General features: G+C 40.3%; 1 protein-coding gene across 12 annotated transcripts in view; it reads right to left on the bottom strand.

Annotated features, from left to right (window-relative positions):
* The window catches only part of MYBPC1 (myosin binding protein C1), a 77084-nt gene extending 60136 nt beyond the window's left edge, over positions 1-16948 (bottom strand). For 6 of the 12 annotated variants that reach the window (XM_081130309.1, XM_081130305.1, XM_081130310.1 and 3 more), the window contains exons 1-2: positions 16638-16936; positions 236-277 (exon numbers count right to left, since the gene is read on the bottom strand). In XM_081130309.1, coding sequence (XP_080986435.1) covers positions 236-277; positions 16638-16674 — 79 coding nt within the window. In that variant the 5' untranslated portion in view covers positions 16675-16936. Of the gene's footprint in view, positions 1-235; positions 278-16637 lie in introns of all 12 variants that reach the window. The other 6 variants (XM_081130308.1, XM_081130303.1, XM_081130312.1 and 3 more) reach the window with 3 other exon arrangements.
* Positions 16949-19044: the final 2096 nt, after the last annotated feature.

The raw sequence follows: 19044 nt of genomic DNA, 5'->3' as shown, positions 1-19044 counted from the left end.
TGGTATAACTCCAAGGGTTTTATAAGTATATGATACATCATCCAAATTAGATCAAAGTGAGAGGGTTATGTAAACACAATGCATTATTATTATTATTATTAACCTATTACAACTGTGGTCACCCACCTTCTCCATAGGAGTTAGATTAAAGCTCAGCTTCACTGAAGGCCAAATCATGCTGGGATAGACCTTCTGGCTTTGCAGCCCAAATGCATGAAGTAGTGTTTTCACTTACCTTCTGGAGGTGGAGCTGGGGCTGGGGCCGGCACTTCATTTTCTAGAAATGAAAAGAGTAACAGAAGTGTTAGGCTCATGTATCACAGAGCTACTTTTTATAGCCCCTGGCTGTGCTCAAGTCCAGGTAGCAAGCCATCTTACCTGTAGGTGACAGGAGGGATAAAGCATCAGATAAAGCAGCAGATGAAGCATCAACCTGTGGCATCAAGAGGCCCAAGACGCCCTGCCTTTTGGTATATGGTGTGGGGTGAGCATCCAAATGGTATTATATGGATTTCCAGGAGGTGGCAGAGGCTAGTGATGGACAGAGCACAGGTAAATGGGATCCAAGTGTCAAGGACACATGTCTGGAGTAGATTTCCACCTACATTTATCCAAAATTGTTAGAGCTCTGGTTTTGAGACTTTATAACTGGCTTTGGAGATCCAGAATTATAGAGCAGTCAGGCAGCAAAAGTCTGTTAAGAAACTTCTGTTAAAGAACATTCTTTGTTCAAGTAGCTAAAGGCACACCCCGTGACCAAAGGGCATAGAATTTCCCCTGCTGAGTCCCTGTGGATGCCCAGAACTGGGGATTAGTGACGTGCGTGAGAACCAGCTGCTCCTCCAGGGCAGTTAATGAAGGTGATCTCTTTCACTATTATTTTCTGCTTGACAACTGAATATCAGAGAAAAGCTTTTGTATTATAGGCACTCCCAGGAGCTTTATCTTTGACTGGATACAGGATTTTCCACATTTTTTTCCACAGGTGGCTCTTTCCAAACAAGAACAATACCTCACAGCAAGCCATGTGGCCCGAGTCAGCACTACATGCAGGCCAAGTGCCCCACCTGGGCAGCCTGGAGTGAGCACGGAAGGACCGACGTCATGGCAACAGAAATCAAGGAAGGAGAGATGCAGGCCTGCCAGGGTGTAGCAACATCTTCTGCCATCACTAATTTTTGTGCCGGGTATAAACTCCAATTTATTGTTTAAAAAAACTATTTTCACCCAGCAGGGCGTGGCTCAGCGGTTGAGCGTCGACCTAGGATCCAGGAGATTGGGGTTCGGTTCCCGGTCAGGGCACATGCCTGGGTTGCAGGCTCGATCCCCAGTAGGGGGCGTGCAGGAGGCAGCTGATCAATGACTCTCTCATCACTGATGTTTCTCTCTCTCTCCCTCTCCCTTCCTCTCTCTGAAATCAATAAAGACATATTTTTTTAAAAAAAGAATAAGACGAATGACCCCCTAGGGTGCTAAGCCTATATAAAATGCCCAGCACAGCTCTTGGCACGCAGGTAGAGCTCTGTAATTTACAGCAATAACTGTTATCCTACAGCAATCTTGGTCTGTCTTTTCAGCATTTCTCTTAAGACTCTCAGAGCTAATTATTCCATTCTTCTCTCCCTTATTTTCTTGGCATTCTAGACCACATCATAATACACTCTTTATTCACTAATTATTTTTTAATTATTCTTCAGTTGTCTATGTATATTTATGTTTCTTTTTCTTCCCAAGTAAGCAAGAACAATGATCGTTCATTCCTTTCCCCCCGTACCTCATTTTATTGCTGAAAACCATTAAATGCATAGTGAATCGACTGTTTTTAAAAATTAAGAAGGGCTTCTTTGGTGATTGCGCATAAACTATCAAATTGGCAGTGCTTTCTCAGCATCTATGTAAACAAAGGCCTATTTTGCAAGGGAAGCTGTGGTTGCTTAAAATCCTGTTTTGGAAGTAAGGCCAAGGGTGAATTCTAAGTAAATAAATAAAAGAGAATTGTCTTAGACACTGAAACTGTAAATGTGCCCTGCGTGTGAATTATCTATTTCCATTGTGTCGGTAGCCCTCAAATTAAATCAAAGTGAGAATTTAAAGGGATTAATTTAATTTCCAATAAATCCACAGAACATGGGTCATTAACAGCCAATTATACCAGGCAGTCAGAACTACAGAAATGTAGGATAGGATATATATGCCGGTACATTTTTAGGATGGTTGCAGGAAGTAAAAGAAGAAAAATGCAGAGCTAGAACTTCTTCTAAGAACCGTAGAAGCCCCATTACTTTACAGCCAGTGGAGGAATAAATAAAGCACACCACTTTTTGGCATGCCCTGCACGCAGGACCTATTATGTATTAAGTCCTATAATCCTTACTACTCTGTGAAGTCAGTACAAAATTATTGCCATTTTGCAGATAGGAACTGAGGCCCTGGGAGGCCCCACAGCTCCTGAAGGGTGGAGCCAGGCTCTGACCCAGGTCTGCCGGACTTGACTCAGGACCTGGGCTCTGCACTTCCCCTCTCAGATGCTCATACTTGTGGAGGGAGAAGTAACTGGTGGACTTTTCAAAGACATTACGGCATTTTTTCCCACTGAACTGATTGGTCTTATTGTCATGGCCACATAGCCTCATATGGATGTTGCCCTGTCTATAGGAGTGGAATGTGCCTTAATTTCCTCATCTATGCAATGGAAATAAGAGCAGAACCTATCTCAAGGGTTGTTGGCAGGAATGAATGAGCTCCTGCAGGGGCAGGAAACATGGTACACACTGTATATGTTTTATCCTTTCATAGTTATCATTATCATGATCAGAATTTTATTTGGCCATACCTTGTGTTTCCACACATGCCACCTGCTAGGGATTGGCCTTATTTCGAGGTCTGTGGGCTGTATCATGTTAGAACATGTTTGGAATTGGGGTGGAGATGAGGAAGCACCTGGGAACTGAACAGAGGAGGTAGGCCTCTCACTCTCTTACTGTAAAATGGTAATAATGGATTTTGATGAAATTTACATGCATTATATGGAGTTTGCACACTGTAAATAACTCTATCAATCAAATCCTAGTGGGACGGAAAAGATAAGAACATGAACTCTCAATAGTTTTCAATGCATTTAAAACAAAGAATACCAACTGTCTTAAACCTGGAGAGATGGGGAACCAGGAGTGTCGAAGGCCAAGCAGCACATGACTTAGACTGAAAACAAACCATTGCAGGTAGGTCTTAGGGCCCCAACTCTCCCTTACTTTAATTCACACCTTTGCCTCTGACTTTGCCCATGGCTTTGCCCACTCCTCTAAAAATCATTTGAGTATTCCCAAGATTCATTGGCTGCCTCTATAACCACAATTCATTCTCAGCAATTTCCACAGGACCCCACTGAATAAGAGCCCATCAGAAGAACCCATGCAACTGGGATTCACTGAGCTCTCATTATGAAGTTAATAAACGGGGGCTTATACTTGAGGCTAAGATGAGATGCCGATGTTTAAGAAGTTCCCATGTAAGTTAACCACGCTTTCTATCAGTTTGCTCACTGAACCAGGTAGCTTTGCCCTCTCAAAACGTTCGAAACTCACCACCTCCAGGCCCCTCTAGTGCTTCTGAAACTAGCGCAAACAGATCCCCATCTAGGGATTTGGTCAAGTGCAGAGTATGACTCTGGGTTCAAGACTGCATGTGTAACAGGCTTCCAGGCGATGCTGATGCTGTTATCCCCTGACACACACTTTGAGTGACAAGCTTCAGCCTATGCCCTAAATATCACCAAGTCCTCTCCATTTCAAATGCCATCGTGAATGCTAAAGGTTGTACAGTAGATGGAGAGTTTCCTTCTCTCTTTGATCACAAGCTTCTTGAGGACAAGGCCTGGTCTCCTCCTCCTTTTCAAATTCTGCACAGCAGGTGCTCCATAAATATAGTTGACTGGCAGCCTGTTTCTACCAGCACAAAAGCCCTGCCTCCGCACTGCCAAGAAATGAAGAACTGGCCTCTGGCACTCCAAGGGCAGCTTTCTTCGTCGTCTTACCCACAGGGAACACTATGTCTCCCATTGGTGACCCTCCCATTGGCTGTATGCTCACAAGCATTCACCCAACCCCGTCATATTTCTTCTTCCTGTCAACAAGTCTTCCATTTCTTAACAAGGGCAGAGTTAAGAGAGCAACTAGGGCTAGAGTTTTGGCCATCAATGACAGTATGCCCCTTGCCTTTCTAAGGAATCCCCCCCTTTCAAAATCCGGGCTGCATTACTTAGCAAAAACCCCTTGGACAAGCATGCCGCCTCCGCTGTCAACTAGCTTAGCCTTGCTGGAGCTGTCGGAAAGCACCCGGTCTTGGGAAGCTCTTGAGACCTTCCCTGTAATCTTCTCTCTTAAGGTTTAGAGCAAATGGATATTTATTCCGGTAAGGCCTTACTATACCTCTGCTTTTTCAAAATCGAAAGAGCAAATTCCATGCAACTGTGAATAAAGTTGGCTCTTTGCCTCCCTCCCCTCATCCCATTGTCTCCATTAGAAAACACCAACAGGATGCATGAAAGAAGCAGGGATATATAAGTTGCTGTCTTTAAACTTTTTTTTTTTTTAACAAAAAGAAGAAACCAGCATACTCTGAAAAATTAAGCCCAAGGAAACATTTTCATGGGCAACACAAAAATTAATTGGATTCTGAACTAGCAACTCAAGCTAGCTCCTTCCTCCTTTGGCAAGGCCCACTGCTCTTTGATCCTGTCTAATTCACAGATATAGACTTTCCCTCTGCAACCCTGAAATGCTTTCAAAGGGCTTGAGCTATTTATGGTGGATTTTTCCTATGACCACCTACTGTAAAAAGCACAGGTATGCCACCAATGGCAGGCCTGCACAGTGAGTGCCAGGGCATTCTAATTGACGGGCACTGGTGGCAGCTATTAAATAGACAGCCCATATGTGGCCTTTGTGTGGCTTCTGAAAAACTAGGGACCCAGTAACTCCATTAATGAGTCTCCAATGCAGTCCATTCCTACTTTCAATGATCAAGGGATCCATGGTCAGTAAATTAAAGGGGGAAAAATCTGCCTCTCTACATGTATGTGTCTCTACACCAAAATGATATAAACAACCCAGCTCGCCCCTCCCCATGGGCTCACTGGCTCAAATAATACATTGCTTGACCTGCTTAAAAATATTTTATGGGCTCTCATTTGCAATTTAATTTAGCTTTTTGATGGCATGAAGGGTGTAATTGCATCATGTAATATACTATGTTGGCAGGGAAAAGGCAGGAAGAACATATAATAACAGCTGTTATCCTTGGGTGGTAGGATTATAGGGTTTTTCTGTGGTTTTCTTTTTTGTCACTTTTTTAAATAAAATAAATGTGTTAAAACCATCCTTTGGTAATTCGAGGTGCAGAAAAATATCGCACATTATTCCTGAGTATTATTTCTTATTCTTAGAGTCAAATTCTAGGTTTGAAATAAACTACGTGAATGCCTGAGGCATTGTGAACGTTTTGATGATTAAGACTCTGTCTGGCCAGCTCCTGCTCTGTCACTTTGGGCAGTACAGCCGATCATCTTTCTTTTTAGAGTAGACATGTCATAAGCACTGTCGGGTGCACCCCATGCTGATGGTGGGGTCTGCACTGTGTGCATGCTGCAGACTAGACCTCACATGCCTGGACAACAGAAGAGTGGACATGGTTTTAGTATAAAATATTGTTCACGGGGGTGTTCACAGCTCTTAGAGAAGTTTTTATTATATAACTCATAAGTGTCTCCAAAACAATCAGCAAACACAAATCACAGTACATCTCTACTGGACATATTGCTTATGCATCAGAGATATCAATTTGGGGCATCAATTAATGTTTAATGTAATGTTTTTATAGTTTTGTACTTACTTTGTCCCCTGTTCTAGTCATCATAGGCTATAGATCCTGACATTTTACACCTTGAGATGTGAGGGAATTCCATATTTTCAGAGGCGATTCTATATTGATTTATAATAGTGATTCTCAAAGTATGGTCTGGGATCCCCAAGAGCCCCCGAGACCCCTTTGGGGAGTCCACGAGGTCAAAACAATTTTTTAAATAATGTTAAGGCATTATTTGCCCCTTTCACTCACATTCTCTCACAAATATGCAGTAACACTTTCCACAGGATATACATGTGATGATATAATGCTCTGACAGCTAGTAGAATTGGTGCTGTATATACTTACAGTGTGAAATTTTTATCAATTTAAATTCCTAATATATAAATATTGAGAGAGATAATAAGCAAAACAAATGCTTTTTAATTTTCTCATTAATTATTATAAATAACAGAAAAATGGACCTGAGACGTTTAGAATTTATTGCAAATCTTGTTTAAAAATATTTGTATAGTGGTTTTTCGTTCTTTCTTTCTTTTTTTAAATGAACTTATATGCCTGTTTAGGAAAAATCTGTAGCCTTGATTAATAAAACAAATAAAGCAGTCAAAATAAAAGTCGTAAATTGATTTGGGGGGTAATAACTTATTTCCCTATTGCAGTAATAAGAGACAAAAGAGCAACGTGGTCTAGTATCCCCTCTCCTGTTCAGAATTCAGCTATCTAGCAACCTCACGTACTCAGACAACAGCTGCTGACCAGCAAATTAAAAGGGTCTCCTAAGGTCAAAGTGGATTTATCTCAAGCCCCTCAAGCTCTGGACTCTAAGAGCTGAAGTGCTTTACTCACAAGAGAAGCCCCAGACCCAGGTCTGCAGTCTGGGCCCTGGGAGGGGCTAGGACGGGGCAGGCCAGGTGCTCAGGGAGTCACTTTTAAGGAGGCGCTGACTCACAGGCGCCAACCCTGCACTTGTATCACCCCCAGAGTCAGTGCCTCCTTAAATGTGGAGCCTCGGGTCCCTGCAGACACTCCCTAGTGTAGCCCTACTCAGTGGGATGAGCCAGCGGGTCTGGAGCTCAGCGCAAACGGAGGGAAGAAATGGGGCAGCTGTACAGACTGCCGGGAAACTAATAACAGGAGACAGCAGCCTCCCAGCAAGGGGTGCAACAGGAACGCTCTGAGAGGCTGGACACAACTTCCAAATACAAATAACATGAGCCCATTTAATACAAAAGCAAACAATTTGGGCTCTCAGGACGTCACGGGGCACAATAACTGATACCTACAATTTAAGACTAAGTTATATTAGATCCATTGCACTTTGTGTTTAAAAGCAACGAGTAACATACTACATTTTAGGCATGTCTCTATTCATGTTGTTTGAAATACTACGGTTCAAGAACATACACTCTTAGCTATCCAGAGAATCCAGCTATTTAGAGTGATTCAACTAATTTAATCCATATATTCATTTACTGTGGCTAAATATTGCCAAAGACGGTATTCTAAGATTCTGAACAGATGAAATTTAATTGTGCATCAAGTATTAAAATTTCAGTGGCTTGTTACTCAATTTGATGAAATTTCCCCTGAATCCACAGCGTTTCTTCCCCCCTCTCCTAGTGAACCTGTTCTTATGTCTTTCTAATTAGGAATGTTCCAACTCAAGATGTCATTCCGCACAGGAAGGGGATTAAAATGTGGTGAGTATTACATTGCAACAAATAGCTTCTCACTGTAAACATGGGGCTGGATGGAAATAAGACCTTCTGCTAAGATCTGATGACTTGTCTCTTCATCCTTAAAGTAAGACTCGCACGGGGGTTGAATGGCATAGCGCTGTGGGAAAACCTTTCCTCAAACTGAAGTTTACAAATGTTGCACAAGTCAAAAGAAAATCATTGCAAAGGTGATTTGAATTATTAACAATTTCCTCCTTCAGTCCCTAATTACACCTTTCCCGGGGGTCTGTTCTAGGCTGACCATCACCACAATCACATCCCTCTTAGGGGGTCATAGGGTTATCAGATAAATTCCTTAAAGGCCTTGCCCCAAGGCACTGCCGGGCCTCATTGTTGGGTAACTTTTTAAAAATAGAGGAAGGACAATGCCAATGCCAGGTGGGGGTCATGAAAATAAAATTCCACAACAGTAAACACAGCAGCACTCCATCAATCACCCACCACATCCATATGTGATCATGGAGAGTTCCTTATGTGTTTTATTGCAGAAATATTCAGCCCAGAGGAAGACCCCATCTGCCTTAAACACCCCGAGTGGGGAGAGAAATCTTAATGTCCAACAAATCCACACCGGTTAGCCCTTAGTGGCAGATACAGTTACATATTCAACTGTACAGGGTGACTCTTTTTTCTAAGCGGGAAAGGCCATGCCCCACAATGGCCTTTGTGAAGAAACTGGCTGTCATCTTCTGTCTAACAACTGGAGACCCTCAGCTGGACATGATCCATTTGATTGGGAACACAACAGAGGCTCTGGGAGTACAGAACTCTTATTTGATCCCTGGGTAAAAGCTAAGATGTTTCACCCCAGGTTTAAAAAAGAATAAAAAAGCTTATGGTGGTGCCAATGATGGCTATGATAATAACAGCTTTTTAAAAATGTATTATGGATATTAACACAAGGCAAGGAGGTGAGCATTGATTATTATGTATCTTACGGTGGTTGTCATATATTGGTAGAAATACCCTCAAAATGTATATTAAATGTGGCACTTAACACCTTTAACAGACAAGATTACTAAGTTTGCTGCTTTAGAAGGAAAACACAGTTCTTATTATGTGCTAAGTCCTGTTCTTAGCTTTTTAGCTGATTTATCTCATTTAATTCTTACAAAGACCCAATGAGTTAGGTGCTATAATTATTCTCATTTACAGACAAGAAAACTGAGGCATATAAAGTGTAAGTGACTCAGTGCTTGGTGCAACTTGACTTTGAACTATCTAGAATATTCTATGAATAAATAGTATAATTTGCTTATATCACTATGTTCAATAATATTATTTATTTAATATGCATAAGAAGAAAACCAAAATACATACTATATGCAGAGCAACTCTAAAGACATTTAACCTAAAAAATGAGAAATTAAAATGTAGAATTATACACATAGGAAAATTTTTAGTTATAAGCGGAAAATTCTGTTTCAAGATATATAATATATTGCCCTGACTGGTGTGGCTCAGTTGGTTGGGTCTCATCTCAAGCACCAAAAGGTTGATGTTTCAATTCCTGCTCAGGGCACATGTCCAGACTGTGGGCTTGATCCCCGAGAGGGGGCGTGCAGGAGGCAGCTGATCCATGTTTCCCTCTTACATCAGTGTTTCTCTCTCCCTCCCCATTTCCCTTCCTCTCTCTCTAAAAATCAATAAAAATGCTTTTTAAATAAAGATATATAAAATTTTATAGAAGGCAGAAGCTATTACCTAATACAAGCAAAGAATTCCTGAGAAATTTTAAAAAAGATTTGATGCTATTTAGAGAAAGAATTAGATGATTTTGGAGAAAAAATTTTTTTAGCCCCAGGTTCTTGTAAAAGTCTAACGTACAAGACAAAAAATGAATAAAACAAAATTATAAGATCTGACATATTACTAGACATAATTTTAGATATTGTATTGATGTGCCAACTAGTCCCATAAAAAAATTCAAAGAGAGTATAAAAGGGCCAAATTATCAAAGTGGATTTCAGACTTGAAAGACAGATTGCAGGTATTTTTGTGTGAACTCATTTTAGAGAGAGAAATAAGCATGTGAATAAATGATCCTGGTCTTTCTCTTTGCCAAACCAACCACCTCACACCCCCAATCTGATGGAATCCAAAACATCACTCTGGAAATGGGTATAAAAGCACATGAATAACCTGCCCCATGAATGGGAACATCCTGAAATGTGGTCTGTTGTATATCTGTGTGGCTGTCTAAAACAAATGCACTCTTTGTAAATTATAACTGGGCCTATCCATGCAGAAGAGACTTGGGTGCCACAAGACAATATCATCACTGATATTGTGAAGCTGTCCATGTGAAAAGCTCTGGGGACAGCAGTTCTTTTCTCTCTGGTGATGAGACATTTTGCAAACACGTAGGAAATTAAGTGATAAAGTCTCTTCTTCTTTCTCACAGTTTCATATTCCTTAAACTAATGCTTTCAAATTTTAGGAAGCTGCTCTTGCATAAATAGCCACTTCACAATGACCCTAACTCTGAACACTATAATTCAGCAACTACAATTCTGCGTATTTGACTTTCCCCAGGACGTGACACTGAACAAACCAAGGGCTTCTGCAGAAAAGACATCTGTTCCCATCACAAAAGGGCATAAAGTAAAAAGAAAGAAAGAAGACGCTGCCCTATCCCCTCAGTGACACACATGGAATGAAAAGTTTTCTGCTTATTTTTTATTGCTGGAGCTTTAATCCTGTTCCTTATTATCTAACACACACAAGCATGTCTAGGGATGAAGTCTAGAATTACCACAGAAGACACTGGCTGCCAAGAGTATTTTGTGTCTCTTAATATAGGTTTCATAGACTAATTAAGGGACACTGCAGACAAAAATAGCAATTATTAACAATAATAAAAATTCTTCTCTGTGCATCCATAAAGAGCCTACAAATAAATTTTAAATAAAACAATCAAAAGAAAATTAAGCAAAAATAACAAAAGAGCTTTCTAGGGCTGTAAAAACAATAACACTTATTTCCTTTCATAGTGGCTTCTTCCCACAACTCCCTGAAATTTAGAAAATCACCTGTTTGTTTATGGAAATATTGCAAAAACATTGTTTTATATTCACTCAAATGTTTTAAGTGACTATTTATTTCTTTATTTTTGTGCTCAAGTGTTGTTTTTTTTTAAGAAAGTGACTTCGGCCTTGGCCAGTGTGGCCCAGTTGGTTGAGCACTGTCCTGTGCACCTAAATGTCGCTGGTTTGATTCCTGGTCAGGGCACATACCCAGGTTTTGGGTTCGATCCCCAGTCGGGGCATGTATGAGAGGCAGCCGATTGATGTTTCTTTCTCATGTCAGTATTTCTCTCTCTCTCTCCCTGTCTGGTCCTCTCTCTCTAAAAAAAATCAACAAAAATATATATTTTAAAAAATTTGACTTTAGACTGGGTAGTTTGTTCCAATATTCATGTCGGATTCAGGGACTTTGAAATTGGTATAAATAAAAAAACTGTGGCCCGGCCGGGCATGGCTCAGTTGTTGAGCGCTGACCTGGGATCCAGGTGATCGGGGTTCAATTCCCTGCCAGGGCACATGCCCGGGTTGCGGGCTCGATCAATGACTCTCTCATCATTGATGTTTCTATCTCTCTCTCTCCCTCTCCTTTCCTCTCTCTGAAATCAAGAAAGTTATATTTAAAAAACAAACAAAAAACCCCCCGTGAATTGTATGTCCGTAAAGAGTTTAAAATAAAATGTTTCGTGAGCAAAACAAAACGAGCCATTGAGAGAACAAAGGATCGTCAGTACTACACATTTTCTTTTCTCTTGGGTCCCTGGGACCCACCAGAGGGCCTAACCCTGACCTCTGTTCATTTCAGGAGCTTTCTTACCCCTGACCTTGCTGATGCTTGAAAGGTCTGGGGGACCCTTCTTCTGACTTAGATGAGAAGCAAGGATACAACTTGTTTTTCCCAAGTTTTTTAAAGCGATATATTTAGGGCGCTCGAGAGGAAAGAATTGGCCAGTCCTTTATTTATCTTTCTAACAGGTGCAGTCCGCACAGCCGTAAAATCGGGCTGGTGAAAAAGGGTGATTTTGCCAAGTATGAAGTCTCTCCAGCCAGTGCGCATTTGCCCCAGAGTGCCCCTTCTTAGGACAGAGCTCAACTCCACTCCCCACCTCTCCTGGGTTGGTTTTTCCGGGGAAACATATGGTGGCATTCATTCGGTCATACAACTTCTTTTTTGTTGTTGGTACTCTTCACCAGAGGAGATTTTTTTCCGTTGATTTTTAGAGAGAGTGGAAGGGAGGGGGGAAGGGGAAAGAGAAAGAGAGGAGGGAGGGAGAGAGGGAGAGAGAAACATCGATGTGAGAGAAACACATCACGTCGACTGGTTGCCTCAGCCCGGGATCAAACCCGCAACCCAAGTACCCGCACTCGACCGGAACCTAACCGAAACCGGCTGGTGCGCGGTTGCCACTCTAACCGCTGAGCACGCTGGCCGGGGCCATACAACTTCTTCATTCCGCCTCCAAATCTTTAATTTGGCCTGGATAAACCCTTTGAAGTAGGCGACTAGTTGCCCTTGGTTAAATACCTCCTCCCTCTTCTGTTGTTTCCTTTACTCTCTGCAAATTAACTTTTTCCCAATTTGAGGGAAAGGTAATATTTTACATATAAGATGACTTTTCTAAAGACAAGGTTAATTCTGTGTTTGAAATAAGCCATTCGGTCCCATGCAGGTAGAGACTGAAGGTCAAGGAGTAATATAAGCGGGAGATTTTCCAGCACCGCTTCCATTTTCTGATGGTGATTAAGCCTTGAGCAATGCCGAGAAATAGGCAAGAGGTAATGAATGCTGCTCTACGTTAGGATAGTTTGGGAGCTTAGTGGGATTTAAAAATGTGACCAAATCTCTAGGGAACCAAGAAAGAAAGATATAGCGAACAAAAAAAGTCCTATGGACTTACAGAAAAGTTATTCCCCATTACCATGTCCTCCCCTATTTCTACTGAAAACGGCCAAGATCAATTAGCTAGATAGATAGTGCATGTTGATATAGCAAAAGAATCTGTAGCAACAACGCCATGCCTTTGATTCTTGCAGTTATCAGAATGGGCCCTTAAAATTGTGGTCAGAAATGGAGTTACGTTTTTCCGTATGTTCAGGTTTTTAAGAAGATCTTTGACATGGTCAATGAAGGAGTGACAGTGACTCTCCGAAGGTTTTTTAAGCGGTTCACAAGCACCAAGCAAGAACTTCTGTCTTTTTCCTGCAAGTTAAGTACATAAAATATAAAGGGCCCGATATATCGTATAAGAAAAGTGAAATTCATGTTGAAGCCTCAACTTTGTGTTTGAGAAGAGTTTTTCTAGTATCTTTAGACTCTGACAATGGACAATTGTCTGAGTATAGTAGGGGAACCAGCTTTATGGTTTTAATTACCACAAACTACAGAGATAAATTTCTGAGGAATCATTTTTGGGGGGCATAAGAGCCATTTATAGAATTTTTCAACTATTTGAGGTGCTACCACAGAAGAAAGGCTATAGGAATTTTCTAATTTCATGTTAATAAAATTGCTTTTTGACAAGAGAAATTTCCAGTGAAAGGTGTTTTGTTTTGTTTTTTGTTTTTAATAAAAGGTTTTTTTGTTGGTTTGTTGTTTGTTTGTTTTTAAATATATCTTTATTGATTTCAGAGAGAGGAAAGGAGATGGAGAGAGAGATATAGAAACATCAATGATGAGAGTCATTGATCGAGCCCACAACCGGGCATGTGCCCTGACCAGGAATCGAACCCCGATCGCCTGGATCCTAGGTCGAAGCTCAACAGCTGAGCCACGCCCGGCCGGGCATGTTGGTTTGTTTTTTAACACATAGAACCCAAGGGGCAATTAACTGTGAGAGCTTTTAAAACAGAGACTGTGTGTATTGAATACATCTCTAAAATCCCAGCTACTAGCTCATGGTAAATGCTCAATTAATGGTTGTTACATGGATAAATGTATGCAAAGCATTCCCACAAATCTCAAGCTTTTCCCCCCGCATCATCTCTCACTATTAGAACAGACTAACTTAAAATTACTAGGCTTTAGGTTCTGCATGAATCCAAACTGTAAGATAGACCTTTGATCTGGAACTGGTAGCACAAACAATGCAGTTCTCCAAAGAATAAACTCACAGCAGAGAAAGGAGGAGAGGAGGGAAAGGGAAGTGGTTGCTCCTTGAAAATAATACTTTCTTCTTCCAAAAGGGGTTAGCGAGTCATCCAGGATATTTTCAAGGGTCTAAACAAGGACCATTGGCTAATCACTTCCATCAGAGTTCCTTCTTGAGGTCGAAAGTTACACCTGTACTTCCTCCGGCTCCTTCAAAGATCCAGCTCTCCGGAGACCCAACATGAAGTTCCCAGAATTAGGCCACTGTAGGTTGGGAGGCAGTTGAGAGATACATCATTTGCAGCTTCAGGTGCTGAAAACTCAGCCTCTTTCAAAGAGTTGCCAGGTCCTCCTGGATCCTAGAAGGGCCAAACAGCTCGTGTGTTCTATCAAGAGTGACAACAAGTGGTCATGTCCTTCATGGGCATGGTTCTCTCGGCTGGGAAGAGAGGAAATAAGACCTGTAGGGGCTGGAGGAACCTGGCCCTTAGGAATGTTTCTGCAGGTCGTTGGAAATGACTGAAGAATTGGTTTGGAGGCAAGTTTTATTCTTGAGGCTCTATTTCAGAGGGATGTTTTACTCGGAACAAAACAAACCCCAGTAAAAATGAAATCAGGTAGGAGAAGGCACAAGGACCAGAATAGTTCCTGAATTGACAGTCCTTACTCTTCTGATGAAAACAATATAAAAATGCAACCGTTTCATCAGGAAAACTCTTCAAAGTGCAGTTTCTTTAAGAATCAGACCTAGACTGGTGGATGTCAGAGGGAAGGGAGGTGGGGGAGACTGTGTAACAGAAAGTGAAAAGACTAACCAAAGAACATATATGCATAGCCCATGGACACAGACAAGTGTGGTGAAGGCCAGGGAATGCGGGTGGAGCTGGGTAGAGGTGGGCAAAGAGGAGGGTAAATGACGAACATCTGTAATAGTGTCAATAATAAAAAAATATATTAATGAGAAAAAGAATCAGTCCTGCTGGTAAGGATACAAATTAAAAAATCTCTGTACTTCCTCAAAGGATTTTAAATATATCAGTAACCCTCTTTTTATCTCCACTCCCCATCACCCAAATTTAAACTAACCAAAGAATCTGAGTATAAAATTACTGTCCTGGGTGGGGGGACTCCTACACAGAATATCAACAGTGCTTTTATAGCAAAAGAAGATCATCAGGACTTTGGTATCCATGTTACTTTATTAAAAATATACATATTAAGGGGTGGGGAGCTGAAGTTAAAGATATAGTTTCCTCTTTGTAGCTCTAAAATTTCATCATCTCTAAAAGTAGAATGGATCAGATTGAATTGTGAGACACAAAGTAAAAGTTTATCACATCTAGCAAAGAAAATAATTTAATTAGCTTTATAGGCTCTACCGTCGGTCATCTTTTTTTTAGTAGTATTTCAGCTTTCTTGTCATTTTCAAGTGGGCTTTAAAATAACATGCAAATTCATCCACTAAGTGCAGGCTAATTAAAACAATATTCTGTCCTCAGTTGGGAAACAGAATGTATTTCATCCACATAAGCCTTGAAGAGGTTAGTCAAGTGACAGATCAAATAAAAAGGACACTTAATACACATGTAAATCATTTGCATTACAAATAAGACACTTTAGCAAGGGCTGGACTCCCAGCCTGATAGTCAGGATTAAGTTCCCATATTAATGCATGCATTTGGTGTGGTTATTTCGGGTGGAAGACTTCATCCATCAATGCTCCACCACCAAGTAAAGCCAACCTGTAAACTGATCACCACAGCCTGTCAACACTGGTTACTTAATTACATAAAGAAAATATATTTCAAAGACTTTCGGTAATTTGGTTCAACGTCTAGCATCTTTTTCAAGGTTCTTCAAAATAACAGTTAAAAGCAGTTTTAAGAATTAAAAATGAAGAAATTAAATACTATTATTTTGCTCTCTGCTAATCTTTTTCCGGCTTTTATTTGCAGAAGTGAAATATAAAAATTCAGTGAGCACTAATGAAGGCTGATATGAATGAAATAATATTTTAAGCAGATGTTTCCATTAAAAATTAAACTAAATGTACTTGTGCCATTAATTTGTGCTTTTCATTAAGTCATTTAGTAATTTCTAATTCCAATTTATTTATGTTACTAATTAGTAGTTTCAAAATCTTGATTTTTTTTATAGAAAGGAGAAACATCTCTTCTATGAAGAAACATTTTTTTCTAATGAAAAACGGTTTCATATTTTCAGTTTAATTGTTTTTAAAAGGCTACATGTTATGAAATTATCTACAGAAAGACTCATTAGAAAAACACAATCCATCAGTGACATTCAAAGATATTCTCTTTTACCCAAGTGTTTGATTTTCTTTCCATGCAAGAATTTAATAATGTGATAATTAATGAAGCTGCAAACACACTGATAAAAGCAAAAAATGCCTGCATCTGTATATTCTAAACACCTTTCCACAGGAAAAAAACACACATAGCCAATCTGGAAATACTGTCACCAATTCTTTTTAGAAGTCTTGATCACATTTATTAACCATTTTAAAAAAGTATATTCCAAGCTCCTCCGCCACACACAAATTGCAAATACATGGTGAAAAATTTGTGATTCAACCTACGAAAACACAACAGGCTCACCATGAGCAATTAGCATCCTCAAGTCACACTTTAAGGATCCCTTGTCACTGAATAGTAAAATTATCATTTGAAACTTTCAGTCACTATTCCTTCATAAACTATCATTCTCAGATATTTTCAAATTGGCATACTCTTCCTATATTTTTCCTCTGGTCTTTTTATTCTCAAGGATCTTTTCCTGAAATCACACTGACTCTATTATTGTATAGTCTATTTAAGAAATTGGATTTGTTTAAAAATAAATACCAAAATAAACACACCTTATGCAAAAGTACAGCAAAAAAGTTTTATGGATGAGCCTTACCCTCCTTCGTAGCGGGCTCTGTCACGGGTTCCGGCATGGCCACAGTAAAAGGTTATTCTCCAAAGAATTTGCTCCCCTCCAGCAGCAGATGACAGAAACCCACGAGCAGTCGAGAGATGGTGCAGGTCAGTGTGACGAGCAGTTGGGGAGAAATCCAGTGCTTTTGTACTGCCTTTGAACTTCGATCATGTGGCACCGCCCCTTCCTCAGCACAAGGATGCTGGAACTTGACAGCTATGAGGACCTTTCTCACATCTGTTGTCTGCACTCTGCTCTCTCGCCTATTGGAAGGAATCTCCTGTCCATCTCATGTGGCTGATGAGAACACCTCTAACTTTCTAAATTCAGCTGCAGCCGCGTGCTCCTTCTTACTTTTTTTTTTTTCTGTCTAACGCAGGCCTGTCTCGACTCAGGAGTGCAAAAAGTTTGCCAGATGATAAAAATTAAATTAAATTAAAATGATAATATGCGGATTCAACATCTACCTTAATTTTTACTACGGTTATAAGGAAAAACAAATCTCTGAATTAAGATGATAATTTTATGCTCCCATTAGATTTTTATTTTTGTCAGTTCTTAATTATTATATTTAATTTTTTTCTTACTTTTTATTTTTATTTTTTTAAGCGGGAGAGAGACATCAATTTGTTGCTCCACTTATTTATGTATTCATTGGCTGATTCTTGTATGTGCTCTGACCAAGGATTGAACCCACAACCTTGGCGTATCAGGACAATGCTCTAACCAACTGAGCTACTGGGCCAGGGCCATTAATAATATATTAATGTTAATTTGAAAAGTCAAATTTCTATGTTGAATATCTTCTCTCATTTAATCTCTAAGAATAGCAAAGGTTTCTATTAAGGAATATTTACACTTTATCTTTTCTCCAGAAACATCTTTTTTAAAAATTACATGGCATAGAAAAGAATGAAGGAATGATAGGTGCTGCCACATGAATGAAGCTTCAGTACACTGCACCAAGTGAAAGAAGCCAGATACAAAAGACCACATAATGTACAATTCCATTTACGTAACATGCCCAGGATACTCAGACAGTGGATTAGTGGTTGCCAGGGGCTGGGGGGAGGTGAGATTGGAAGTGACTGCTAATGGATAGGGAGTTCCCTTTGGGGGTGATGAAAATGTTCTGGAATTAGATCCTGGTGATGGTTGTACAATTTTGTGAATATTTTTAAAACCACTAAGTTGTACACTTAAAAATATATGAGGTGCCCTAGCCAATGTGGCTCAGTTGATTGTGCATTGATCGTCCCATGCACCAAAATGTCACCAGTTCAGTTCTTGGTCAGGGCACATGCCAGGGTTGGGGGCTTGATCCCCGGTGAGGGAGGCAGGAGGCAGCTGATCGATGTTTCTATCTCTGTCCCTCTCCCTTCTTCTCTCTCTCTAAAAAAAAAAAAAATCAATAAAAAATACATATTAAAATATTTGGGACATGGGCAAAGAAAGTCAGACAGATCAGTAGCCATTGTTTTGTTTCAAGATAGCAGACAGACATACAAATCTAATGTAAGATACTGGTAGGCTGCATCAGATCTGGCCACTTTCTCTCATAACTCTCCTGGAACTGATGGAGAACTATGAACTACCAAGTGGTCAAACTAAAAAAGACACCTTACTTTCTGTGTCCACATTCATGGCACATCAGAGACCAGAACTAAAATTAGTTTTATGAAAAGACTCCTTGAGTGCCTTTATTGTCATGTGTTTTCAAGATCATTCTCAAGAGACATTGATTGATTTGTAGGAAACCAGCCACACTGTCTCATTTAATTTCCCTTGTGGCTGAGAGCGCAGCTGGTCAGACTTAGCTCTACCAAACTCTGTGCCAAGCTAACTTTTCATATAAGGATGGAAACTCAACTTAGAACTCAATAGCATCATGCTTTAGCTATGTGGGGGGAGGGGGAGAAGAGCAGTCTGGAAGGTCAATGACCATCTTCTACAAAGAAGGCCTTTTCTCAACCACATAGTGCCACTGATCCCATTGTTTAGCTTTTAAAAATATTTCTTGGCTCTTAGATGCTAAACATCAGCCAGAAAATAGCATATTCTGTCATACAAAGTCAGATGTGCCTTCAAAGGACAAAAAACAAACCTTTTTCCCCCCGAGTCTACCATGAGAGCATCAATTAATAGATGAAACAAACTAAAGAACCTAGAATATGAAGTCAGACCCTTGGGTTCTATTTCTGGGCAATCATCAATCAGCTGAGTTACTCTACGAAAGACAAGTGGCCTTGCTGGGCCTCAGTTTCCTTTTGTGTAAATCGAGGGGCATGTAAAAATGAGCTCCGAAGCCCCTTCTAGGTTTAACATTGTGATTCTACATGGGTAGACCCTTATAAGGAATTATTTCTTTGGCATTCCCAGCACACTGAAC

This window comes from Miniopterus schreibersii (assembly GCF_964146895.1).
Source record: "Miniopterus schreibersii genome assembly, chromosome: 2".
In the NCBI taxonomy this organism is placed as follows: domain Eukaryota; kingdom Metazoa; phylum Chordata; class Mammalia; order Chiroptera; family Miniopteridae; genus Miniopterus; species Miniopterus schreibersii.
This window is presented reverse-complemented; position numbering and strand designations above follow the sequence as displayed.